This window comes from Arvicola amphibius, chromosome 6 (assembly GCF_903992535.2).
Source record: "Arvicola amphibius chromosome 6, mArvAmp1.2, whole genome shotgun sequence".
NCBI classification, from domain to species: Eukaryota; Metazoa; Chordata; class Mammalia; order Rodentia; family Cricetidae; genus Arvicola; species Arvicola amphibius.
This window is the reverse complement of record NC_052052.2, coordinates 99,221,177-99,248,059: the sequence shown is the minus strand read 5'-3', so window position 1 is coordinate 99,248,059 and position 26,883 is coordinate 99,221,177. Positions and strand designations below refer to the sequence as shown.

Here is a 26,883-nt window from a genome sequence, read left to right as displayed (position 1 = left end):
TCTCATTCCCCAACCAAAGAAATTTCAATATATAATAGATGGAGAATATTCCAAATTATTTAATATGCAATCTTTGATAAAACTTAGGTGAATGCTAACAACTAAAGCAGATATATCTAAAAAGAAGGACTTATGTGGGAATAGATTAATTGTCACTGTTCTATTGATTTTGGTAAAGAAAGCTAAAAAATAACTAGAAAAGAGTTGTTTTATCTCAAAAATAAACTAGCACAGATAGGTAAGAAAATACTTATTTCTAAGTTAATGTGAGTAAATTTAACCTTTTTAAAAATATATAAATAGATATGAGGAGGCTTTGTTAAAATATCTTGACGCATTACTTGACATAATAACAGCCATGTGTTAACAACTGGAAACCGGATGTCAACACTGGCCACACAGAGCAAACCCTGGCTACAGCAGTGCAATTGTGCAGCTCAGGGCTTGCCAAGCCCAGGCTTCTGTTGCCAGTACGCTTATCAGAAATTCTCCCACTCCTAAAGCCTGAAGTTCAGTAAGAGACAGCAGACTGCAGCCTTTACCTGCCATGCCCGTACACAGGGTCTATCAAAGGCTCATTTGCATCTTCAATTGAATTCTTTATGTTTTCAATGCCCTAAAGAAACCAAGATTTCATTAACTTCAATTTAAAACTAAAGCACAAAGTATGATCAGTTTGGACCACATGTTAATAGAATACCATTCAAATTACTTAGACTTGAAGTGGAGGTATATTTGATATGGTTACAAGTATCTCCCCAAAGATTCTATTTCTTTCATGGGCTCTATAAAGGACACTAAGGGACTCAAAGGTAGTAAGTTAATGTTGATTAAAGAGACAGAGAAAACAATTTTCAAGAGAGAAGAAAAAACTATTTAGTATAATATTTAACTTCAGGCTAAACTAAATTAAAACCTAATATACCTAATTAAAAAACTAATTTTACTTTAGGTCATTTAGAAAACTTAGTAAAGTCACAGACTTTTGAATTTAGATAGAGATACAGAATTAAATACACAAAAGATATAATAGGTAAAGAAGAAAATGGAAAGTTTACATATGATCACACTTTCCCCCCAAAATTGGTAATTCAAATATACAGTAAAAAAATAAAATATCAGTTATGAGAAGAGAAGTTTCTCATTTCTTAAAACCAATGTCTTGACACTTTTTCAGTCTTACAAACAGGCAGCTGCAGAACCACAGAAGAATGAGGGACTGTAACCCCATCAACTCCAAAACAGCACAAAGTGACATCCACAGCACTATAAACCCAACTAATGCCACTAATTGTTATACTACAGGCTACATCTAAGGATGCAATAGACAACCAACAGTCAAAGTATTAAATGATTGTCTATATGCCACAGGGGAAAACATAGAGTTATGTGACCTTGACTTGTCATCGCAGGCAACAACAAAACAAAGCAGGCTACAACAAAGTCTCAAAATGCACAGTAGGCAGCAGGGGAATTACTTCAGAGAGCAACAACAGTTCAAGGGTGGTCAAAGGGAACAACTAGCAGAATGGCTAAAACAGCCGAGGATACAGAAATTATCAGAATTTGAGACAAAAACACTGGGTGACAGTGAACAGTCAAGAAAAGTTCAAGAAGGTGCAACACCTTAGCCACCACCACTACCGCTACCCCAGTCACCTGACCTCCAAGCACTTTTGGCATCTCACTTTACTTAAAATGCAGTAACTTGCTTAATATTTGGTTAACTTCTCTTATATTCTTTATCCTAACTCTCTGTCCCCTTTCTCCCCCACTCTATGACCACCATCCTGCTTTAGGTCTACTACAATACCATTCTCCTAGTTTCCTTGACTCTAGTATTTCATTTATGAAGTCTCTTCATCACACATTCTCAGTCCAATTTCTGCATCTTTTATTCTCTCTCTCTCTCTCTCTCTTTCTTTCTCTGTGTCTCTCTCTCTCTCTCTCTCTCTCTCTCTCTCTCTCTCTCACACACACACACACACACAGTCCTGTCATATTTAAAAACTGTACTGTGTTCCAATTCTGATATAAAACCTAAAGTATCTTTTTGTAATTCACAAGAAACCTCTTTTACAAAGGCGTGAGTATCACCTTTCAGTAGTCCCTAGGTATCACACTGCAGTAGAACTGAAATGTTCGTGATCCCCAAACTATGATATACTCCAATATCCCTTGCCTCTTTAGACTTATTGCTCCTGCTGTTTGGTAAATTTTATTACAACTTTTCCACATGTAAAACTCCTCTCATCCATACATCCACCAAATGGTCCTTACTATGTAGTCTGTCCTTGAGTCCTTTCAAACTTAAGTCATATCTTCTATTTTCCCAAAACACCTTCTGCATGTAATAAAGACTAACACCCCAAACAAAACCATAATAGAATTATTGTTATTTTATAATAAAAAAGAGAAAACCTTAAAAAGGGATGTCACATACCTATCATAGAGTTAATGATTAAAAAAAAAATTGGTAAAATGAAAAGAAGAAAAAAGGAAAACAAATAAACCTGATCTCAGAAAAAGTACAATCAGGAGCTAGTCCAAGTGAGACTGAAGGGCTACAGGCAATTTCAGATTGGCATTTGCAAAAAGAAGACAGGACTAGGAGTGTGCAGGCTGGAGCAGCTGCAGGGCGGTGGGCGAGAGGTAACTACCCATAAAAGAGAAATTACACAGGACCGGGAAATGACTCCTGTGGAATTCTAAAATTCAGAAGGGGAGAAGAGAGGGAGAGAACACAGAAAGAAGGAAATGAAGGTATTAAAGAAAATGTCTTTTTAAAAAATATGAGACATTATCTGGAAAAAAAAAACCTAGCACAAGCATTAACAACTAAATCCAGAAAAGAGAGGTCAGAGAGACTTTCCTTAGGACTAAAGGTCAAGTGCTAGATATTGCTAAGATCAAAGAAAAGCAAACTAAGACAAACTCATGACATTTCATAATCAGAGCAGTAACAATCACCTCCGCAGTCCAGAAGGGCAGAGGGAGGAAAGCGGGAGTGGGGTTAAAGAATGAATGCAGGCAGGAGCAAACTCCTCAACCATGAAAGTACAAGCAGTGGCCACGCAGCATCTAACAGTAGGAAAAACAGCACTAAGCTAAGACAGAAAATCATCTTAAACAAACCTTTGTCAATAATACAGAATAGAGAAAAAGCAAGACTCCAAATTTGTTTCCCCACATTGAATACTGGTCCAAGACAGCATCTTTTAATTCTGATACAGTTCTGAATGATCTTTTTCTGGGGGGAAGAAGAATTAAATATTAGTATCCTGATTACCCCATTCATAAATGAAAAAAAATTCAATTCTTACTTATTACAACATACACACAGAAAATATTTATGAAGTATCTTCAAGTTCTAAAAACAAATTTAGCTAAGGAAAGCAAAACATACTGCTGACAACTCCTACCATTTATAACCCAGTCCACCAAGGCAGTCTGAGTCCTGGCAGGGAGCCTCTGCCTCTCTTGGGTGCAGTACCTGGCACGAGTTCCTAAGTCTATGCAATTATGTAGACAAGAGACTGGACCTTTTCAAAGAGGTATTCAATAACAAGAAAACTAGTATTTAAAGCATGAAAGCTCTTCAACAAACATCTGAGGGTTAAAACTACAAAATACATTTGAGGCTTCTTTTAAAATAAATTAATGTTAAATTTCAAATGTCACCTATAATTCTGTCAACATAGCAGTCTTCCTTGGGTTTTATGATAAAATCCTTAAATGTTCTGATGAAATATGGGCACTTTAAATGAAAATTACAGAAAACATATTTTGGCAGATAAATAATCCTAGTATTTGTCTCACTAAAAATGGCTTTGCATTCATTCAGAACAGAAAAACAATTTAAAATGATTTTTTTCACTGATATGATGAAGAGGCATTTAGTTTAGTGTTTTTAAAAGTATACTTCAATAGTTACTTTAGGACTTAGAATTACATACATGTATAAATTATTTTTAAATTTGAAAGCAAATTAATGCTCAAACAAGGTATTTTAAGCTCATGTTTAGGCAGAGAAGTACTATGTAAGTCCAAGGCCCTTTCCACAGCATGAACAGACTTAGAATGGCAATGTGTCAACAAGGGAAGAATTTTAAATGTTTCAATGTTACTTACTGAATTAATGCATGAAATCGCTCAAAGCCAAGCTCTTCGACAGCCAAGGCAGCTATACACAAAAGACACTTTTCAGCACTACACACGGCAAATAAATGACACAAGATACACACAGCAGGCTGTAAATACTTCAAGCAATCAAAACATTCCCTACTTCTTATTCCCCTACAATTCTCAGTTGACTCTGAACTTTATAGTAACATGAATTTATAGTTCATCATCTTAGTTACTATGGTTATAACTAAACTAGATATGTACTGAGAATGTAGAAGGGTTACTAAGTAATGAACTTCTCTGTACAATTCAGTTACAGCTAATAGAACATGCAAAATAGGAACTACTGTCTGTCTGCCACAAACTGTCCTGTGTCCTGAACTCTAAAATAATTCCGCAGTTTACAACAGAAGTAACCATCTGAGCTAACCTTTTACACTATAAAATTCTTTGGCTTACTGCTGACTTATTAAACAAATGTGTATAAAAGGCATAGCACTGAAACTGCAGGTTCAAGAACAGATTTAAGTTTGTTTCCTCATTTATCCATGCAATCATTTACAAGTTTTCAATAACTGTTAAGATTATATTAATAAAATACAAATTTTAAATTTCTAAAAAAAAAAAATCAAAGAAATTCTTTAAACCAAAGATGACTTTACTAAGGCTTCACTAGTGCTGGACACTTGTGAGCACAGGCCTGACTTCAGGGCCTCTTCATCTCTGGCTGGAAAGGAGGGAGCTGAGGTGCACACAGGAACCCTAAGAGCACCAAGCTCTAAGCAGCTCTGGAAAGTAGACTCAGTCTTGGCTTCCAGAAGAAAAAGTCTTTAAAGCCAATCAAAACGCCTACTTTCTTGCAATGAGCAATTTTATGAAGCAAACAGTATATGACTCACACATAAATTTTTACTACTGTTTAAGGAAACTGATTATGAAATCAGAATTAAAAATTTTATTTACAATTTAAAATAGCACAATATACTAGCTTTATATAGCCTAATTTTAACTTTTCAATGTTTCAAATGACTTTCTAAAATCTATAGAAGTCCAAATGGATTAATTTATCTTTTGGTTTATGTGGGAAACAAACTGAAATTGAACCTAAGAATATACTACTATAAACAAGTGTGCATTACTAAAAAGCAAAAAATATACACACCACAGAAGCCAATGGAATTAATGCTTATACACAATGAGAGGGGGAAATACCTCACTTTTAAATTATGAAGATGAAATTATATTTAACCTCTTCCAAATTATACTGTTTTATAATGCCTGCTTATGCCACCCTGGAAAGTTGACATAAAGAGAGTACTTTAAAGAGGCATGCAAAAAAAATAAAGATTAGCAGGCAGAAATGATGAAACTGAGACACAGGAGGAGGAACACAGCTAGGAATAAAGAAAACCAGGTAAACAGATTGCTATATGGAACAAATATTTCAACGTAAGTTTAGTTCAACTGTCAGTATCTAAGATAAATTCTCAAATTTTCAGCTAATAAAATGTTTCAATCTATATGAAATTAAAAGTATACTTTAAATATGGTTTTATGCTGTGTTTAAAATGAAGCATTAAGTAAACTAGAAAATTCTACAGCATGCTTTTGGAGGGGGTTCAATATCACATACCCATCTAAATTAGTTGCTTAGGTAACTGTGCAATGAGGCCCTTCACTCTAGAGCTTCCCAACCCATTAGTATGGAAATGCACCACTTCCTCCATAGTAAGCACATGGTATGCACTAAAATCCAAGTGAAGATGCTGTAAATGAGCTTAAAATCTTTGAATAGTTTAATCTCTCTCAAAATTTAGTATCCCAAATGGAATTAACATGCTTACTTGCCATACAGTAAAATTTACAAAACATTTAAAAATAGTCTTAAGTGATGTTATAGTGTTATCCCTTTGAGTAGTTTCCAATTGTCTTTAAATGTTATAATGAACTCCAAAATAATTTTTTCAAATGGCAATGTTTTAAAGGCCTGAAAAGAAACATTACATGACTGTTTTAAAAATAATTCCTTGCAAATGTGCTATTAAAATTTGCCAACCACAAGCTGTTCTAATTGCAGAGGTATGGGAAAAACGATGAAAATACTAGACATTTCAGCTCAGGGAAGGTAGTAACACTGCCTTCCAGACAATTCTATACGGAAAGTGGTACACATCACACACAATCAAGTACTTACTTCCTAACATCAGGTCTCTAAGTTTATAAAACCATTTTATACAGAAAGCAGTGATTGCACTACAGTATAGGTGGAATAAATCACGTTTTCAGTCTATATATTTGGGACTACCAGTTATCAAAAGCTACCTACTAATAAGATTTTTCCTACAAAGCAAATCAGAAAAAACAATTTGTATCTATTTTTCCTACCATCAGAAGACTCTAATTTACTAGCTCATTTTGGTAATATTTAAGACACTTTAAGAATGTTCAAGTGTCTAATTTTCTTTTTATTATTGTTATGTTTTTCCAAGACAGGGTTTCTTGATGCAGCTCTAGCTGTCCTAGAACTAGATCTGTAGACCAGGCTGGCCTCAAACTCAGAGATCTGCCTGCCTTCTGCCTCCCAAGTGCTGGGACTAAAGGTATGCACCATGATTTTTATGAACAAGAATAGACATTATTTAGATTATTTAAAGGAAAGAAAATACAGTCAAGATATAAAAAGCTTAAGACATAAATAAAACAAAACTAAAATTACCTTGGTCCAGATATATAACAAGGTTCAAAAAGTGCAGGAGCAAAGTAACAGCGTATTAACTAAGAAAATGTCCCCACCTTTGTTCTAGAAAGCAACTAGGGATATTTAAGCATTTAATGGCATAAAAAGCCCTTCTCATCTAAATAAGATGCACACACACCCGAATCTATGGCATACATATGTATAGTCTTTAGAATTTTAAAATCAAAGTTCTAATGCTCAAAGGAGATCTCATCAAGTAGAAATTAACTAGAATTATCTTTAAAATGCTTAAAAGATAAATATAATTTTTGCAAAAATGCACTGTCTTATAGTAATTAAAATAATGGAAAAGGAAACAGAAAATATTAAAGATTACTAGTTAAACTAAGCATAGGAAAAGAGTTATAAAAACAAAATATTCTCTTCTAAATTTTCGACAGTTTTATTAAAAATAAAAGGACAAGAAATTACTTCATGAAATAAAAATGTATCTTACAAGAATGTTCCACTTGGCAACTAGACTGTGCAGGACTCCCAGCAATACTAGCCGTTTCCTCTGTTGTCCTTCCTCTTAACCATGAAACCAAGCAGTATGATCCAGAGCTGTCACAAGCACTTTCTAAAATATCACACAAGGTATGACAAAGGAGCTCCTTCTGCTCTTCCTCTAAAAATAACCAAAGTATATGTTATAATGGTTTGTCTGAAAAAGAAAATTCAGTCATGAAAAATAGTAAGAATGCCTTGGCTTAATAATAAAAGTCAAATGTTTTATAGGAATGAGGAAAATCCATATATAACCCAAAGACTGTAAATTAGAAAACAACATGCCTAAAGATGAAAATATTATCACTTTGAATACTGGTGTCAGTTAGAAGAATAAAGAAGAATGCAGAATATAACATTATGAGAAACAGTATGCTAACCATCTCTGTCTTGAGCACCTGAGTGCTCAGGTGCCCTGTACTGCAGAATCAAACATAATGAGGAAGAGAGCTCCTGGAGACCTTCCTTCTCATCTTCTGAATTCTAATGTCTCATCAATTTACAGGAATAAGAGCTAGGTGATAAGACACCATCAGCACACCAAACCCACAATCCATTACGATAGCAGAAGCAACCACTGTTATGCTGAGTAAATCAGAAGCCACTACACAATTCCACAGTAAGCTCAGCACTGGTGTTATGTGGGTCACAAGCAAGGCCACTTCTTCCAGAACCTGGGCAGCCCCTCCCCCTCTCTAGTGGTGCCCCTTCCCAGATCCACTATCATTTCAAACTTCAAAAAGAAGGCTGTGTAACAAATCCTGTATCACATTTGATGATAAAAGAGGCTTCTGTCTTTGCTAATGGAAAGATCTTTACGGTCAGTAACGGTTCCATACACTTTGCATCACATGGAAATGCTTTCTAAATTTGTCAAAGTGACTGTATTTTTAAGGAAGAAATATTTTCTGCAATTAAAAGTCATGTTGATAACTGACTTGGATCTTATACATTTCATATTAACACTAAATATATACAACCAGGACATCTTTAAATCTCTGCTCAAAATCATGAGAAGGTTCTATGGTCATGGGTTAGACTGAAAGCTATGATGCTCTTATATACAATATTGACACTGTAATATCCTGCCTCCTAGAGGTGACTATGAGGCTCACAAGAAATAATTCTGTAACTGAGGAAAGAAAGATCTTCGTAAATTGCTAAGTGGAATGAAACCATTTGTTATCAGGTAGCATCCTGTATCTGTCTAACTCAAGCCGCAGACACTCTGATAGCTTCATTGCAATATAATTACTTTCAGTGTTTCCATTATAATAAAAGACATAAGAGTAAAAAGAGCATGCTGAGCTCCCCATCAGAGTTCAGTAAGTCAAAAAACGAAAATAGGAGAGACAGGGAGGGAGACCAATAACAACAAACAGGCATGGAGCAAGAATAAAATCCTAGCAATAAGCAGTTAAAGTAGATGACACTTGAGTCTGAAGACAGCTGGCCTACACAGCATGTTCCTCAAGCTAGCCTTGTTAAATAGCAAGACCCCATCAAACAAACACCAGGGAATATGGGTATTCTTTACGGGTGTATTATCTTCTAGAAGTTAAGAGAAACACCCATTTTAGCAGGAGGCCAGGTGTTTTCCCTACTTATCCTGTCTCCCTTTATTAAAAACCTAAAAATGCACACTTTAAAACAAAGTCACTGTTTATGAAACTTCCTGAAACATTCAAGAAATACTATCCCACCAATTGTTTCCTACTGAAAACAGACTTTTTAAAAATTGAATTACTAACAAGAAATGTTGCACAGACCAGGTTTAAAAGAGAAGATGAAGGAGAAACTTGAAAGGCAGCTATCATACCTGAGCAATCCCGCCAGGACGACTTCTCAGAGGAAAACAGAAGCTTCTTCAAAAGAAATGCCTTTACACAATTAAAGCAATGGTTAGAATCGCATTTAGTCACATCTCATGCAGCTCTTTTACTGTTAGAAATGGAAAAATTAATAGCACCTTTCTGTTCGGTTTTATTAAAACTTTACATAGTCTTCCCCCATATTCAAAAGTCAGAGTATATAGTAATTTACTTTGAATATTCTAACATATACTCTATCCCAGAGTCACAGATTACCCCCCTCAGACACATAGTTTCTAATAAGTAGAGTTAATTTACATAATAAGTAGGTAACTAGAAATTACAGCATGTTAGTGCTCTGTACAAATAGTGAAGGTTTACAGAAATATGTCTATGTTTCTCTTGGATTTCTGGGGTAGGAGACATCTAAATACAACAGACGTTCTTTCCTGTTAGCTCTGATCTGTTATACAAAGAATACTACTACTGGCCATCTTGGGAAATTAGCAAGACCCTGTCTCAAGCTAAACTACAAAAGCACTGTAGATGAGGTTCAGTAGTATAGCACTTGCGTACCATGGTGAGATTATGACTTAGATGCCCAGGACTATGGAACAAAAGAAAGAAAGAGTGCGGGGAGAGAAGGGATAATCCAACTATTAGAGTAATCACTCTTCTCACAAGAACTCAGCTTCATGATTTGAGCCATCAAGTTATATGATTTGATAGAAAAACAAATTGATCCCTAATGTTTTATTGGCTATGTCATAGAAAGCTATGGGACATAGGACAGTGTTTCCTTAAGATATAGTGCAGTTGGCTTGTTTAAATACAGGTTCTTGGGCTCCATCTGTTGAATATAAATCTGTGTAGGGCAAGTCTAAGAAACAGGGGTATTATAGGACTCTTCATATGCTATGAAAAAGCAGAATGAAGACTGCTTTTAGTAAGAAGGACCTACGCTTAAGTCTTGATTAACTACTCTATTAATCAAAAGTGGTAGGACAAACTTGGAAAGATTTTGGTAAGGATTACATGAGAAAATGTATGCAATGCACACAGCATACTACCTGGCACTTGAAAAGTCATCAAAACAAAGAATTTTACCACCCCCCCACAGTAGTCCTACTGTACCTACATAGAAATAAAGCAAATCATCATCAGACACTATCATCAAGTATATACTATCATCAAAGTCAACAGAAATTAGCTACCTTGTGTAATTATCTACAGTACAAACTTTGAAGGTAAAACAAAGACATTTATCACACCACTAATACTATCACGCTGGCATATAATATTTCCTTCATTCTTTCTTCATAACTGGTTTTGTAAGAAGGAATTATAATGCTTATATTAAGATGTTCAATTTCTGTGCTTCACAGAAAGTAATAGCTATAATCACTACTTCTATAAAGTTCTCAACATTTACCTGTTAGTTCCTCATTTAAATTTTATGAAGAAATTTTTCCCATATGAAGGGTTATTTTTAAAGACTCTACATTATCATGTCTCTAGCTGTAGTCTAAACACCCTCACAGAATCTTAGTTAAACCTGTACTAGACAGCAATATTTGAGAGTGCCAATAGAACCCACCCTCATATGGCTTGACAATTTTATATCTAAAGATTTAAAAAAAATAAAAAAGAATTAGAATTAGGCTCTAGTTTTATTTTAACTGGCCCACCCTCAGCAACCGTCTTTATTCTTTTACTATCTGACATCACTCTACCTGTTACCAACCACTTTGGGTGCCATGTTACCACTGGGGATAGAGGGTTTTTCTTCCCAATTGTACTAATTCCCCATGTAAGACAGACAACATCCTTGCTAATAATGTTTACTGAAATTATTTTTTTCTGGTTTAAAATAATCCTTTTTCTTAGAGTATTAGTACATTAATATTTTGGTTTCTTATAGTTCAAGGATATATTTGGCATATGGTAAGAGACGATCTATTAGTTCCTCAAATTGTCATATTGGTGGTATTTACGGAATTTTATTTTATTTCATCACCTATTATTACATTCTTTATTAAGAGATAAAGTTTTAGTAAATTCTTATTTAATAAATTAACTATCTGTTTAATACTATTTCTATGTGTATTTTCTAGAAGTATCATGTTATATATATTTAAAAAGATTATTGTTAATATTTTGACTTACTCGGTTCTCTCATTACTCTTAATGACTTAATTTTGATGTTTAAGCTGAAACACTTACTGTAAGTATTGGCATGTTTCTCAGACTAATCCATTGCCTGAAAGGTCTGGAACAGGCAGTCAGGATTTTCATGTTAAAGTTAATCCTTGTTTATTCTTATACACACTGCATTTTAAATGCTTATAATCTCCTGCTTAACTACATCCACAGGCCTTCAATCTTATAGTACTATTACTGACCACAGAGACTATTTCCAAATATAACACATATGAAGGGCATAAGATCTTCAAATTCAGACACGATTCCTACTGCTACCTGAAATTTGCCTCAACTACTTAGAAATTGGATATAATAATAGCTAGTAGCAGAATATTATATATTATTATACAAATAATATATATAATCACACAGGATATATAAATGTTATTGTTATACTTAAATTTCAACTCTATATACTTAATTCTGAAGCAAGATTCAGACACTCAAATTTTTCTTAATAATTTTACAAATGTGAAAAAAGCATTATTCTTTGAAGAAATAAAAGCAAGATGGTCTATTACAATTTATGTTGGAATAATTCAGAAGAGACTACTTTTCATCTTAAAATTTTGATAGCTGTGTATGAAAGTTTCGCCTGCAGTTAGTTTTGCATGCGTACCATGTGTGGGTCTGGGTCGTTGGCAAAAGTGACCACTGTTCTAAATGGTTGAGCCATCTCTCCATTGCTGAGATGGCTTTTCTTTTAGAGAAACATTTTAATTGTGTGATGTTAGCATAAGGAGGATAAAGTTGGAGACGAATGTATTATGTAACCAAGAGTTTAGAAAAGTCTCCTTCATGTCCAGTGGGCAATTCATATCTTTTCTTATTAAACAAACATTTTAATTTTAATGTATGATAGTGATATAAACAGCTCTGAAGTTACACTGATAGTCATACATGTAACAATAAGCCAGAGCTGCAGATTCCAGCAATTCAACAGTTTATAGCACAAGTCAGTTCTGAAATTCAAAAACATTAAGATTTAATATTATTACAAAATGGGCCTCCACCTGTAATTCCTAATCTTCTGAAAGTTAGGGTATACCTCTTATTTTTCCTTAAAACAGTCAAAATGCTACTGCTGTAATGACTCATTCGTGCTCTGAATTCACTTTTATCTTGGATAGTTATAACTCCATGTGTAAGAGCTACTAGACGGCCATATCTGGTTGTTCTACGGAGCGCAGACATCAGAAAAAAAACACAAGTGCTAAACTTTTGAACACGTCCCTTATCTAAGGAGTTGGTAAAGTAGACTATGTTACCTGAACAGGTGCAATAACAGCACAGGGGCCACCTTCAAACTGTTCTAATGCAGATCCCTCTGATTCACTAAACACAAACCCTAAAAATGAAAGCAAGTAGCAAGGATTAAAAATAATTCCAACAGCATCTCTTAAAGAATTTTTCATGTACTTTACTTTGAGATCATGTTTTTACAACAGCAAAATATCTATAGTTATTGGAGAGAATGACTCTTCTTTTAAGAGACCAAGAGGACTCTTTGGAAAATGGTATGCAACTACTACCTCTCCTCCAAAATATTACTAAAATCTCCATCTCCCCTCCCCCGTCTTCTCTCTCTCTCTCTCTCTCTCTCTCTCTCTCTCTCTCTCTCTCTCTCTCTCACACACACACACACACCACACACACACACACACACACACACACACACACACGGACCACTCTACGAAGGCAAAGTGGACTTGAATGGAAGGGCATTAAATTTACTTCTATTTATTTCTTGGTCCGATGATTGAAATTAACTCATATATGCCAAACACATACTCAGCACTAGGTTACACCTCCAACCCTTAAATCTTACTTTTAGATAATTTATTTTGCTTGAAGGAAGACCAGAAATCTAAACATTCTTTTCCAGACAGTATTTTTGTTATTATCTTTTTTTCATTAAAAATAATTGAGTGAGAACACTGTAAGGGAGCAGTGGGCTAGGCAGTAGCTCACAAGTAGCCCACAAATTTGCCTAATTTGCTACTTTGTTTCCATCTTTGAGTCACATCCTGTAATTTAAAATCTAAATGGCATGATAGATACTAAGTGTTCACACACTGGCTCTACCTTATTTTAAATATTCCTAATCAGCATTGACAGATAGCAGGGAAAGTTATGCAGAGGGCCCTGGGGCAGAAATCAGGAGAATCCACTAGAAACTGGAAAAAAAACATTTCGTCTTGAGCCTCGGTGGTCTTATTTTTAAAATGTTCACTTTCAACTTCAGTGTGCTAGGGATCTAGTGAATTTGACTAATGGCTAAATTCAGTAACCCAGCAAACACACTGGGTTTGTTTAAATCTCATAAACACCAGATCTTGCAATTCAGAATATATACAAGACTGCTACAATCACTGATCTAAAGCTGATAATCTAGTAGGAGAGACTTGTAACTAGGTAGTAAAAAAAAAAAAAAAAGACTATGTTAATGTAACAGAGGAATGAAGGACCCTGCGGGTGTCCTGGGTGCAGAAGGGAACATCTTACTCTGCCCAAGTCAAATCTTAATAGATGAACTGGAGGCCAATCATGCATGGCAGGGCCTTTGGAGCAGAGATAAACAATGATGTTCAGGCAAAGCAAATATCACTATTAAATGGAAAAGGGCTGTAAGGGCAGGAAAGGTTGATAGATCAAAGGGAAATTTAATGCAGCTGAGGGGCAGGTTAGGGCTAGAAAGAAGTGGTAAACAGGAGGAGGGGGAGAGACGAGGGGCACTACAGAGACCTGCACAAGCCTGAGGAAGCTCCAGCCCTAGCAGGACTAGACAACTTTCTTCATTTTTAAAGGATGGAAACAGAAAACTTCTTTCAAGAAGCCCAGTACAGATGGAACTGACTCAATAAAAGCTACTTTTTTACGGAGAGAGAGTTATTTTTAGGTAGCATCTCAAATGAAATTGAAGTTTGATTACTTTATATAAATGGAGCATGCTTGATACAGAGAATGGATATAGATACAGAGAAATGAGAGTTGCCTCTGAAGTTTCTACAGAAAAAGAAAAAAAAAAAGCTGAGGATCAGGAGCTTCCTCACCAACCTCTCCTTTGGCCTCTCTGCCAAACTGCATTTAATGTGTATTTCGCATAGTTTTAAAAAAATAAATAAAGCGGTTCCACCAAGAAATCCACTGGCTCTCGTCCTTGCCCTCTCAGCCCCACCCCAGCCAGCCATAAGCAGCAGCCTGCCTTTCTCGGCTCAGTCTCCTCAGCCACTTTCTTCGCTCACTCTCAGCCACGTTCACTGGTGACTCCTCCAAGACACTCGTAAAGACTCACCTAAAATCATGAGCATAAACTCTGAAGAAGCTTGGGCTCCTGCATTTTGGTCCCTCTTGTTGAACACTTTAACCTGTTTATTGTCATTTACCACAGCACCTCTTAAATGCTGATGATGCCCAAGGATTGGGACTATGCAGTTTCCTTACTATATGTTCTCTCTGGTAATATGCAGAATTTTATCTACCCCTAACAATTTCATCTACGCTTTCAATTCCATTACTGATTATAGCCACGTAACCCCACATAAAAACCAAACATACAAAATCTAAAGTCCTTATGTGGTCCTGCCTTATGCTTGTTCTGTCTGAAACACAGCCCTTTCTGAAAAAAACTGACTTAATTTTTAGGCTTCTTCCTTTTAGCTCAAGGCTCCAAAACCTATCTTGGATGTGTCCATTTCTGTCCCATATCTAGTCTGCCTCATAGTTCAAACTGCTATCCTCCTCACCTAGCATACTGATCAGTTTCCAAACACACCTTCCAGCTCTTCATCTACTGAACCCCTCCTATTCATTGGGATTGCCTGGAGAGTATGTCAGAAATGGAAACAAGGTTTGGTCACAGTCTGCTTAAAAGTCTTTCTACGGCCTCTCACTTCAAGTAGAATACAACCTTAACTCCCCTTTCTGGTCTAAAGATATGGGAGGATTGCCCAATTCAATGGACCTCCATTTTACTTTTACTTTGCTTTAGCTACGAAGTCCTTATTATAACTGCTTGCTCGTTTCTCCAGATGAAATACTTCCTTCTATTCTGCTCTTCATAGTTTTCAGGATTCAATTTAGATGTTAACTCCTTACAGACTTCCTGGCAAATATGTCTAAGTATTCCCATCCCTGAGCACAACCAGCATTTATTGTAATTTACATTCATGTTAGTTATATAGGTATCATATCTTTACTTGATGGCTGTTTTTCACCATGTGCTATATAGTCACTGCTTATTAATGCTTCTTGAATTTCTGAGAGGGAAGACAATTAAGGGGTGTTTGTAAAGATGTAAAACAGTTTAGTTTCAAACATGTAAAGCAGTCATTACTACCATCTAGAAGTGGGAGATAATGGGCCTCAAAGCAAGATTCGGGACAGTAGATAGCAAGTGCAGTCATCTGAAACAGGTCAGTTACAGTGAAGGCCAACATGCACTACACAGATAACACAGCTGAGAACATTAGAAAAACAGGGAGAGGCTGTGTCAGCAACGCAGGATAACAGCTTAGAAAAACAGGCCAGACAGAAATATAGTAGCTGAGGCTCTAGAAAAGCACAATTAGATGCAAGAGTAGTCAGCCATGACAAACGCTAGATCAAGCATGCCACTGGAGTGATACAAAAGAAAACTCGGAGCTAGCGAGAGCACAGGACTTTAAATGACAGGAGAAACAGCAAAAGCAAACTATTTGTTGCACAAGTTTCACAGAAATTAAAATGGCGGTAGCATGAAGAATTATTTTGACACTTGATATGAGTCAAAAGAATGAAGGGCGTGAACTAAAAAAAAATGGCATATGGTTTTAATCCCAGCACTCAGGAGGCAGAGGCAGGTGAACTCTGAGTTTGAGCTCAGAGTCTGCTTAGTGAGTTCCAGGTAGCCAGGGCTACATAGTGAGACCCTGTGTCAAAACAAACCAACGAAAATGGGGGTTGATTCAATGACTGATATGGAAAAGAGAAATTCAAGACCTATTGGTCTTAGAAAAGAGCTGAGAAAGTATATCACAGCAACAGTGACTACCAACCAGACAGAGCTTCTCAAATGTGCATCCTGCCCCACAGACTTTTTTTTTTTAATAGTACTAGAGACCGGTGCAAGGAACCCACCTGAAGTTAAAATAGTTTTTGCAATCTGCCAAGACATAACTTGCCACAGTTCTGCTAATGTCATATGCTTTCACATTGAGTTCTTTAAGAGTATAACAGGATCCAGGGCTCAGAAAACATGAAAGCTGCTGACCTATGAGGTAGAAAGCTTAGAATATTTTTTTAAAAAAAAGTGGAGGGAGTAGCCACTGACTGGAGTCAAGGGAATGAAGAAAGGTGAGAACTGTGGAACTCTCTGGATCAACATTAGAGAGCTCAAGGATAACAGAAAAGAATGAAGAGCAGAGGCAGTAAGGACTCACTTAAGATATAATTAATGTCTGTGCTGATGCCAGGTTTATCCAGCACACACAACACACTGGAGATCCTGATAACAATAAATGGAGATCTGGAAGTAGTTAAGATGGATGGGAAAAACTTAATAAGGAAAGTGGCAACGAAGAACGATGGTTATCACATTAAGACCACCAAATCTGAGGTTCAAACTAAGCCAAAGTCTGGGCCAAGAGTTGGTGGCCATCCCATCCAGATCCACCAGTCCCATACCTTCTTTTCTGCTAAGCAGGGTCAGGCCTTGTCAGTCTTGGTAAAGACCTTTGAGTTTGTTCCAGGAGAATAAGGAAGGAGCTCTGGTACTGCGTGGAGGTGCAGAGAAGCGGTGAGGGTCTACCAGTCTTTCAGTTCATGTAATAAATAATTAATTAGGAGTGGATTCTAGCCTTCTTTAAAAATTCTACCAATATTCAAAAGGAAGTAAAAACATTATTAAAAGTCCTATCAATATAATACAGTTATCAAGATTCTTGGGTGGTGCTTATAATCACAATCGCACCGCAGGGAGATGTTTTTACTTCTCTCCTTGAATACGAGTTTGCTAATATACAGCTACTCTTATTGTTAAGTGTTTTCATTCTAGCTATTCCCTAGATTTAAAACATTTTTGCTTATCACAAAAAGACAATATTTTGTGATTAAACCTAAGATTACTCATCTAATAACTGACTTGATATATACAGTTTTTTAAACTATTTCACAGTGAAGATATACTCAGTTTCATGATATATAGCACCTAATTTAAATGTGAGTCATCAACCTTTTTGCACATTTCCAGGCTTTTATTCTCAAGTCTGTACACACATGCATCTCTCCAACCAACTGGACAGGCAAGGTCTCTAAAGTCTTAGTAGCCAGTGCAAAACCAAGGGTGCAGACTTTGTTAGATTACTATAGGTCAGACAGTTTAGGCTAAGCCAAATATCTGAATGGACTCTATTTTTCTTAGCTAGTGATATTAGAAAAAAGACTTTATCCTCTGCTATCTTGCAGGGTTGCAGTAACAGTTAAATAAGGTTTAAAAAAAACCCTGTACAACATGACACTATAGTACAAATCTTTGAATTAATGAATTACATTATATACTTAAAGTACTAAGTAATCAACCTCCTCATGTGTTTGCAATTATGATTTTTAATTGCCTCTTAGGTGAATTATAATTTAGTTATGTTACAGAAAGGAAAACCTAAGCTCAAACTTTGGTGCAAATGATCTGGCAATGAATTATTTATTTTTGTGTATTTTGTGCATGAGTGAGTGAGTGTGTGTGTGTGTGTGTGTGTGTGTGTGTGTGTGGCTATGAGAGGACAACCTGCAGAAGCTGACTCTCTCCTTCAAGCATGTAGGTTCTGAGGATGAGACTCAGGTAGTCAGGCTTGGTTGCCAGGTACCTTTCCTTGTTGAACTATCGTGTTGGCACATTTTATATTTTTAAACACTTCCTCACTTTTCATAAGTTAGAATCTTATTTTCCATATTATTTAATAAAGATTCCCTTATTCCTCAAAATCCCCCAAATCGAATTTTAGTCAAATACAGTCCTGCCCCCTCTCAAAAAGACAAAATCCACATTAAGCTGCTATAGATCGTCATCTCTTTTTCCAACATACCTTCAGGTGGAACAATAAAGCAAAGTGAAGTTTGGAGAAAGGGACAGACAGAGAGGTTCCTAAGCTCCTGAGATCTAAACTGAGTGCTTCATAAGTGATGTTCTGGAAAGCTGTGCCCACATTACCCATGAGGAACCAGAAAAGGCGCTGGCCCTTTGCATGGAGTCTGCCAAATACTGTGTTACAAAATCAACACTGAAAATTGAACTCCTAGTTTGTCAAATGTTCCCATGATCAATACTACTCCTGTCAGACAGAGAGGATGCCAATCTAGGTTCTGCTGGGACATGGTCGATCTACTGTCTCCAGTGTTACTATCCTGATCGGCACCTCCTCTCCCCTCGGACTACAGGGACCATCTGATCTTAACCACCGTCTCACCACTGTCTGCCCTCACCACAGCAGTCAAATCAACCTAAAAACAACCTGTCTCCTTGCTCCAAAACTTCCAGGGACTCCTCTGTTTCCTTCAGAATGAGGGCCAATGTCCTTCTAATGGCTAGAAAGCCTTATACGAGTATATTACTTTTAGAGCATTTATTACCCTCCCCTTTGCACTGCCCCCCTCAAGCAACACTAATCTCCTTCCTGTTTCCCAATTAACAGTGTGAGAACATGTGGCACTGAGACTTTAACAGGGGTGGTGCCCTCTGTCTGGAACGCTTTCTTCAGATGCCTTCACAACTGGTTCCAAAGACTCCAAGTGCTTCCAGGCCTCTCTGTCCCTTCACCTAATACCCCTGCAGGCGCTTGATCCTTGCTCTACTAGCCCAGGCTTGATCCTTGCTCTACTGGCCCAGGCTTCAGCAGCAAGGCTGGGGACACCAGTGTGGTTTAGAGGACGAAAAACAAGTAAGAGATGCTAATGAACGAAGAAGGTGAAAAAGTGTTTTTAAAAGATAGGCAAATGAACAGGAGAAGGCAGAAACAAAAGACAAATTTTCAAACTAAAACCAGTCAGTTTGGACCAGGAAGATAAGGCACGTCTTTTATTTCAGCACCCGGGAGGTTAAGGCAGGTGAATCTCAGTGTGTTCAAGGCCAGACAAATCTACCTGGTAAGACCTTGTTTCAAAAACAAAGATTAAATTCAAACCTTTTATTAAACAAATTTGGAGAGATGGCACAGTGTCTAAAAGCACTGAGTGCTTGTGAGGAGACCTGGGTTCAATTCCCAGCATCCATACGCAGGTTCATGCCATCCATAACTTCAATTCCAGGGAATCCAATGCCCTCTTCTGGCCTCTGTGGCCACGAGGCATGCATGTGGTGCACGTGCATACATGGAAGCAAAACATCCACACACATATATTTTTAAATAAAAAATAAAATCAAAGCCAGGCAGTGGTGGTGCATGCCTTAGCTCCAGGGAGGCAGAGGGAGGTGGATCTCTGTGAGTTCAGGGCCAGGCTGGTCTACAAGAACTAGTTAGGACAGGTGTTACACAAAGAAACCCTGTCTCAAAAAAACAAAAAATTATATATATATATAAAATAAAAATAATATATATATAATATATATATATATATTGCTCAAAAATAACCCAAGACATATACTTCTTTAAGTGAAAGGGGTTTCCAAAAAAAAAAAAAACAAATAAACCTGTCATAATAACGAAAAAAGAAGAACTATGTGCTACTCTATTGGCTTATTTTAACAAGCAAAGCAGAATAACTTGACTAAGGTAACTTCCTAAATGGAATATCTCTAGATGTAACTTTGTTTTACACTATTTACTCCCGCATCTTATTTTGAGAAGACTGGGGTTGCAGCTGTCAATTCGATGCAGTTATCGACCACAAAAATGAAGCCGCCTTACTAAGGCAGCAAGTCAGTGCCCTGTGCCTACTCCCATAATCCCAAATGACCATCACAGCAACATCTGGCAATGGCCTCTGAGAGTAGGTAATTCTGAGCACCATTAGACTGGCAGAGGAAGTGCTGGGATCCACAATCCTTTTACATTGCAAACAACAATACCAGACACTGTCTTAAAACCAGGGATACTTGCGGCCACGTAAACAATTTGTAGCGAGCAATACCGTGTTTCCATCCAAGGGCCACAACTAACCACACAATTACAACATAAAACTGCTTTCTGGCATTAGTCACTTAGATCGCTACCTCACCTCACTCTACTCCACCCCCCACCAAAAAAAAATCCAAACACTGATAACATAAAACTCACGTGGTGACTGGAGATATAAAGATCCTGACAGGTGGCACTTTTTAGGCGACTTACATTGCAGCCCACCAGGTCCCCACTCAGCCCCTGCAGCAAGTCAGCCCGGAGTGGGAGTGGCTCTTGGGCTCTTTGGTAAACACCCTCCTACCCAAGTTCTCCCAATCAAAATCCACTTAGAGCAGCGGTTTTAAACCTGTGGGTCTCCGCCCTCCCCCCCCCCCCCCAAGGTGGTCGCACATCAGATACCCTGCATATTTACATTACGATTCCTAACAGTAACAAAATTGTATTTATGAAGCAGCAACGAAATAATTTTATGGTTAGGAATTAGAACATCATGAAGAAGTATACTAAAGGGTCGCGCGCATTAGGAAGGTTGAGAACCACTGATTGGAGCATAGGTATTAGTACGAAGCTCGGGGTATCCGACAGGCAGGAGCTGAGGCAAGGAAGCCTAACGCGGGGTACCTGAGGTGCAGGAGCAGGGTTAACTGTAACCAAGTCCGGATACTAGAACTGAGTGCGAAGTCTCGATGCGGGCAGAGCAGGAGTACAGGGATCAAGCTCTGACACAGGGAAAGGGCGCGGGAAGCCGAGGGGCCGACGCTGTGCTACTGGGGCCAGGGACCGGCACAGGGAAAGGGTGCGGACACTAGAGAGACAGAAGCTGGGGCAAGCCCGAGTTCAGGAAAAGAGTGAGGGTAGCAGAAGGGCTGGAGCTGAGGTACTGAGACCAAGCGGGGTTACTGGGACAGAACGCGGGTGTCCAAAAGCGGGGGAGACTGGGACCAAGCCCGGGACTGGTAGAGCAGGGCATGGGGCCAAGCGCCAGGTACCCGAGATGGGGGAGCGGGGATACTGGAAGCGAGCGGGCGGGGCGTCCCGGCGGAGCGGCTGGAATGCCAGCCCGGTCCCGGTACCTTGCGTCCAGCGGCAGAAGATGGTGTCCGACAGCCCGGGGCTGCTCTTGGTGCCCCACACCAGCTCCAGTAGCTCTTTGGTCACTTCGGACATGATGGAGACTGGGCAAGAGGATCTTTGCTCCCCGGACTCCGACCCCGGAACATAGGGAAGGGGAGACTCGAGAAAGGGGCGGCGGAAGAGCGGCGGCCGGGCGCGACCGGGAGGCCGGGCGAGGTGAGGGCAACACGCCGCCCGCAGAGACCGCGCCTGTCAAGCCGGCCGAAGCCGCAAGCCAGGAGTTTTCCGGGCCGGAAGTGGTCGAACTTCCGACTTCCTTTAGCCCCGCCCCCCGCGGAGCACCGGGGAATGTCGTCCCCGAAAGCAGAAGTGGGGAGAGACTGAAGAACCGGGAGTCTCTGGCCACCTTTGGGAACAGTAGGCTTGGCGGTGGTTAGGTTCTTGGGTTTTGTCCTACCCTGCCAGGGGGCTGAGAGAGCCCCTCCTCTCCTGGGCTCTGCCCTACTTTTTGTAGCAGGCTTTGGGACTTTTGATCTACCACCCGGTCCTTAAAATCTAGAATAATACCCGAAACTAGAATTATGATAGCTATGCCCTTGAGTTGGGAGCTGCTCTTCACTGTCCCTTGATAAACCATGTAAAATTCAATCAACTCATTACGTGATTATACTTGTAAATGCACTTGTGCATTAAAAATAACTACAGGTGTAACTAACTCACATTACAAAGAGCTAACAGGAGCTAAGCTGACCTAAAGCAACCAGTTCGTACAAGGCACAGATTTCTGTTATGTGCAGATCTCGGGGTCCCCCCAAAACCAACAAGGAGACCAAGTCCCGTATGTAAAAGCAAAGTGCCTTTATTCTTATTCAAGTTCGAACTCGGACTCTCTGTGTGTCCAACTCACACTTGGAGTTTAGTTTGGGCAGGGTTTTTATAATAGCAGAGGTTGGGCTGAGGAATTTCTAAGGTTCAGAACCCCTAATAGGCTTACATTTGTCTAGCAGTATCCTGGGTGTAAAGGTTTTTCAGCCCTCTCCCCGGATGCAATAATCCAAATCAGACCAAATCAAACTGAATTAGAAAAGGCCCAGATTTAATGGAAGCCAGAGCTCCCGGGTAGCCCTCCTGGACAACAGAGAGGGGAAAAGAGAACCGGGAAGATCATGGAGAGGGAAAAGGAAGACAAGAAGACCAAGTTTTTGTTCTCTTGGGGGGCGGGGGGGGGGGGGGAGCAGTTTAAATAGCCTCTGGGAGTGGTCTTCACCCTCACTGGAGAGGGGTCACCATTTGGCGGGCTTTCTCCAATGGAGTCTGGACTGAGGTAACTCCCAGGGGAGGAGCCTCGAAATGGAACTTTCCACCCAGATATTCCAAAATGGATGCCAGGGGCTGGGGTGATACCCTACCCAAACACTGGGTAAAAAGGGGATGGGTATGTGCTGGTCTTTGGAGTGTTAGGTATTTTCCCTTAGGTTGGTTGGCTCCTGGGTAGTGCCTGGGTTGTCCTTGGAACCAAGTATTGACTTAGGGCAAACTTAAACTTAAGGCTCTATTGTGCTTGTCATGGCTAGACCCTATAATTCCATCTCCCAAGTTTTGAGACACATATGTTGGCAGCCCTTGAGATTAAAGACCAGGGTTTTATTAAAGAATTAGAATGTCATTAAATTTAGTATTACTTATTTGTGACATTTCAAAAAGAATTTTCATTGGTTAGCTTTGTCGTTTAAATGAAAAAGGTGAATTGTGAATTTTATGTTTGTGGTGGTTTGTGTCTTTTTTGTTTATTTCAATGATGAAGTATTTCATAGTTATTTGGAGGTCGGATTCTGAGTCATGAAAATGCCAGACTCTTCTGTGATGATTATCAAGTTAGCTTCACCCCACTTTGGCTTATTGGTCCTTAAACTAGGAATTATTATAGAGTTCACATACTTTAAGGTATAAAAGAAAAAATGTGAGCAAAGGATTCAGATACTTCCTGGCATGGAATGTGCCAGAAAACAAGGAATATTTTATGAAGACATTTTGTGGGAATTTGATGCAACACTAATGCTTATTATAGTTTTTCACTCAAATTTTAGGCAGTTTTGCTCTTTAATGATAAATTCAAGATGCATAGCTCACTGATTAGTTCTTTTTAAACAGTGTTGTTGTGTTAGCTAGTTAAGATAAGTAAACTCTTATTTAAAATCACTGAGTTTAAAAACAAGGCTCTTCTATTTTATACCTTTCCCATACTTCAGCTTTCTTTCCTGCAGTAGCAGGAGATTGCTAAACACGCCCGTCGGGACATGTGAAATTACCTGGCGCAGATGACAGAGCTCACGCATGCACGCAAGGGCTCACGTTGCTGCATCATACATAGGTGATGCAACCATGTTGCATGTGGGTCACAAAAGGCCTTTTAAGGTCCCCCGAAGCGAATAGGTGGCTGAGGGCTTTTCCACACAGGCATGGCCCTGGAACCTGGAAATGCCAGCCATGCTGGTTTGGATAAAATCATAACATTCCACCCTTTTGTTTATTATAAAGCCACAGAGAAACCCTGTCTCGAAAAAAACCAAAAAAAAAAAAAAATTGGGGAGTTTGGGGTCGGTGGGAATGGGGTGTTGTAAGGTCTCTCATGACTGCTTCCGGCTGATTTTGTGGGCTTTGGATAGTTGAGGTGCTTGACTACGTCCTGGGGTGGCTGATTACTTTCGTGTTTTTACGGGCTCAGTGGAACTGGCTGGCTGGCTTGGACCTTGCAAGATGCTGGAAAGGCAGAAAATTATGTCTGGAAAAGTTTTAGATCCTGGTGATTGAGGGAAGATAGTACCAAGATGGAAGATGAAGGGTTTTTTTTGGGGGGGGGGGGGGGGGATTTCCCAGGGATTCCCGAGACCAGGAATGATAATGGAAGGATTAAATGAAACTTATTCTGGGCGAGTCTGGTCCATTTAGATAGGTCCAATTGGTTCCCTGGAGCTTATGAAAAAATGTTCAAAAAGAAATAAAGTTTAGACATATTAGAAGCTTATGATCATGATAGTATAGTTTTGGAATAGAAGACAGTGGGGAGGAGGGAAGAAAACAGAGGGAATTATTAGAAAGGGGAATTATTAGACCCCTCAATGTTTTGCCTGAAGCAAATCTTAAGGCACTTGTTCTCTTTAGCATCATGGTGTTACCTTAACATCCAGGAGACACTGCTGCAGTCAGTGATAAACCTGTTATGTTAAAGTCTGTTTTGTGAGTTTTTGGAGTCTGGAACTGTGAATGTCCCCAAACTTGTTATTGTTTCTTACCACCTTGGCTTTTGGCTGTCCTTGTACCTCTGGCTCTATGTTTAATGATGGTCCCTGTAATAACAGCTGAGTGGTTAACTGGAAATTTAAGTATGACGTTGGAGATATAGAGAAATTCGTAAAGCAGATGGGAGGAAGAGGGAGAGTATATGGAATTTTTGGCACAGGAGAGTTGATTATGGTGATGAGACTTTTATTCTTCTGGAACTGGAGAAAAAGTGGCTCATCTTGGTGTCCTCTAAAAGTTAAGGGAGCAGGACCTTGTTTGAGTTATCTTATACGAGGGGGCATCTTGAGCTGGAAGAGTAAAAGGTTTGAGATTGTACAGGTGGATTTAGTGAGGGAGTCCCTCGAGCCTGGCAGCAGTGTGAGTTACAAGAATTACTTTAAAGGGGCCCTGCCATTTAGGGGAAAGAGGTGAGGGGTTGGTCTGGAAGAGAGAATAGTACCTGATCTATTTTAATCAGCAGTGGGCATGGATTGGTACATGGTTGAAGTAATGAGTAGTTCCATAATAGGGAGCAAAGATGGGATAAAAGCAGAGTAAGCAGGTGATCAGGAAGGGGAGTAGTTTTAGGTGAGAGGCCATGGGTTAAAACCAGCCACCTATACATGAGTTCAAAGGGTGAGATGTTAAGGGGGCTTTTGGGGAGAACCCTAAGGCTAAGAAAGGCCAGAGGCAAAAGTTTTACCAAGTCAAGGTGAAGCTCCTGTGATATCTTAACAAGAACATTTTTTTAAAGGAATGGTTAGTTTGTTCTACCTTCCCTGAAGACTGAAGGTGGTATGGGATATGAAAATGCCAGGGAATGCATTAGATAAAGTTTGAGAAATCTGGGAGGTAAACTCTGGACCATTATCCAACTGAAGACAGGTTGGGATTCCAACCTGGGGGATAATTTCTGGAAGAAGAACATTGGAAACTGTCTGGGCCCTCTTGTTAGTGGTGGGGAATGCTTCAGTCCACCTAGACAAAGGAGCCGGGGCAGCCTCATTCATCCATGGCCAGACCTAGAAGGTCAACTTGAGAATTTTCTGGGTTTGATGTCTCCATGCTACTATGTACACGAGGACAATTGACTTCCCAATGTCCTTCTTGATGGCATCTTGGACAAGCTCTCATGGGACCAACATGAGGATAAGGGCATGCTCAGGCCCAATGACCAGTTCTATCACATTTGAAACACAGGTCTGGCAGTTCTCGAGCCTTGGGGAGCAAGGGAGCAGTGCGGACAGCACGGATCAGGCCGTCTGTTGCCTTAGCGGGTGGGGTGGGGGGGCATGGCTAACGTGTCAGTGATGATTACGGGCTTTGTCATTCCTTGCATGGTACACCTTAAAAATCAACTTTAAGACTTCTACCTGTGGGGTCAAGGGCCTTTCTTTAAACGTCTAAGTTTAGCTTATGTCAGGGTGGCACTGAGAAAAAAAAAGTCATGAGTAACTGTCTACCTTTTGTGGTTTCTGGATCTAAGTTAGTATATTGAAACAGAGCTTTAGTGAGGCATTCCAAAAATGCAGAAGGCTTTTCCTTTGTATCCTGAATAACCTATGAGAGCTTAGTATAGTTTACTGGCTTGAGGGCAGCCTTACCGAGACCTGCCAGAAGGCAAGTCAAACCGGTTTCCAGCTAAAATTTCACCTGGGGTGTTATAACCCCAGTGTGGTTCCTGTCCAGAGAGCCTCTCCTCCCCCCCGGGGGGGGGGGTGTTGCAGGAGTTTGGTGAACCTCATCTGCATGTAGTCTGGTCTGTTCGCAGATTCTCCTGTGCTCTTCAGAAAGTAGATTATTAGATAGGATCATATATATTTATGAAAGGTGAGATTATATGACTGGGTCATGTGTTGGAATTGCTTTATTAAAGAGGTAGAATTAGACGTATAGGACCCCAGTTTTTGTTCAACATGGAAGAGTTGTGAGAGGGAGAAGGGGACGTGTACCCTAACCAATCAATCTATCCTAACCACTTCTCTCAACAGGAGAACTGCAGCTGGCTTGGCTTGGTCAGGATTGGGTTCCATAGCAGCACATGAGTGTGTGA

At 39.1% G+C, this 26,883-nt stretch overlaps 1 protein-coding gene across 5 annotated transcripts in view; it reads right to left on the bottom strand.

Moving 5' to 3' along the window:
* Positions 1-21,830, bottom strand: part of Mindy3 (MINDY lysine 48 deubiquitinase 3) — a 75,464-nt gene extending 53,634 nt beyond the window's left edge. For 2 of the 5 annotated variants that reach the window (XM_038332844.2, XM_038332845.2), the window contains exons 1-7: positions 21,548-21,830; positions 12,651-12,730; positions 9,189-9,249; positions 7,320-7,490; positions 4,132-4,183; positions 3,136-3,250; positions 543-616 (exon numbers count right to left, since the gene is read on the bottom strand). In XM_038332844.2, coding sequence (XP_038188772.1) covers positions 543-616; positions 3,136-3,250; positions 4,132-4,183; positions 7,320-7,490; positions 9,189-9,249; positions 12,651-12,730; positions 21,548-21,641 — 647 coding nt within the window. In that variant the 5' untranslated portion in view covers positions 21,642-21,830. Of the gene's footprint in view, positions 1-542; positions 617-3,135; positions 3,251-4,131; positions 4,210-7,319; positions 7,491-9,188; positions 9,250-12,650; positions 12,731-21,547 lie in introns of those variants that run through there. The other 3 variants (XM_042055228.1, XM_038332846.2, XM_038332847.2) reach the window with 3 other exon arrangements.
* Between the last annotated feature and the right edge of the window lie 5,053 nt (positions 21,831-26,883).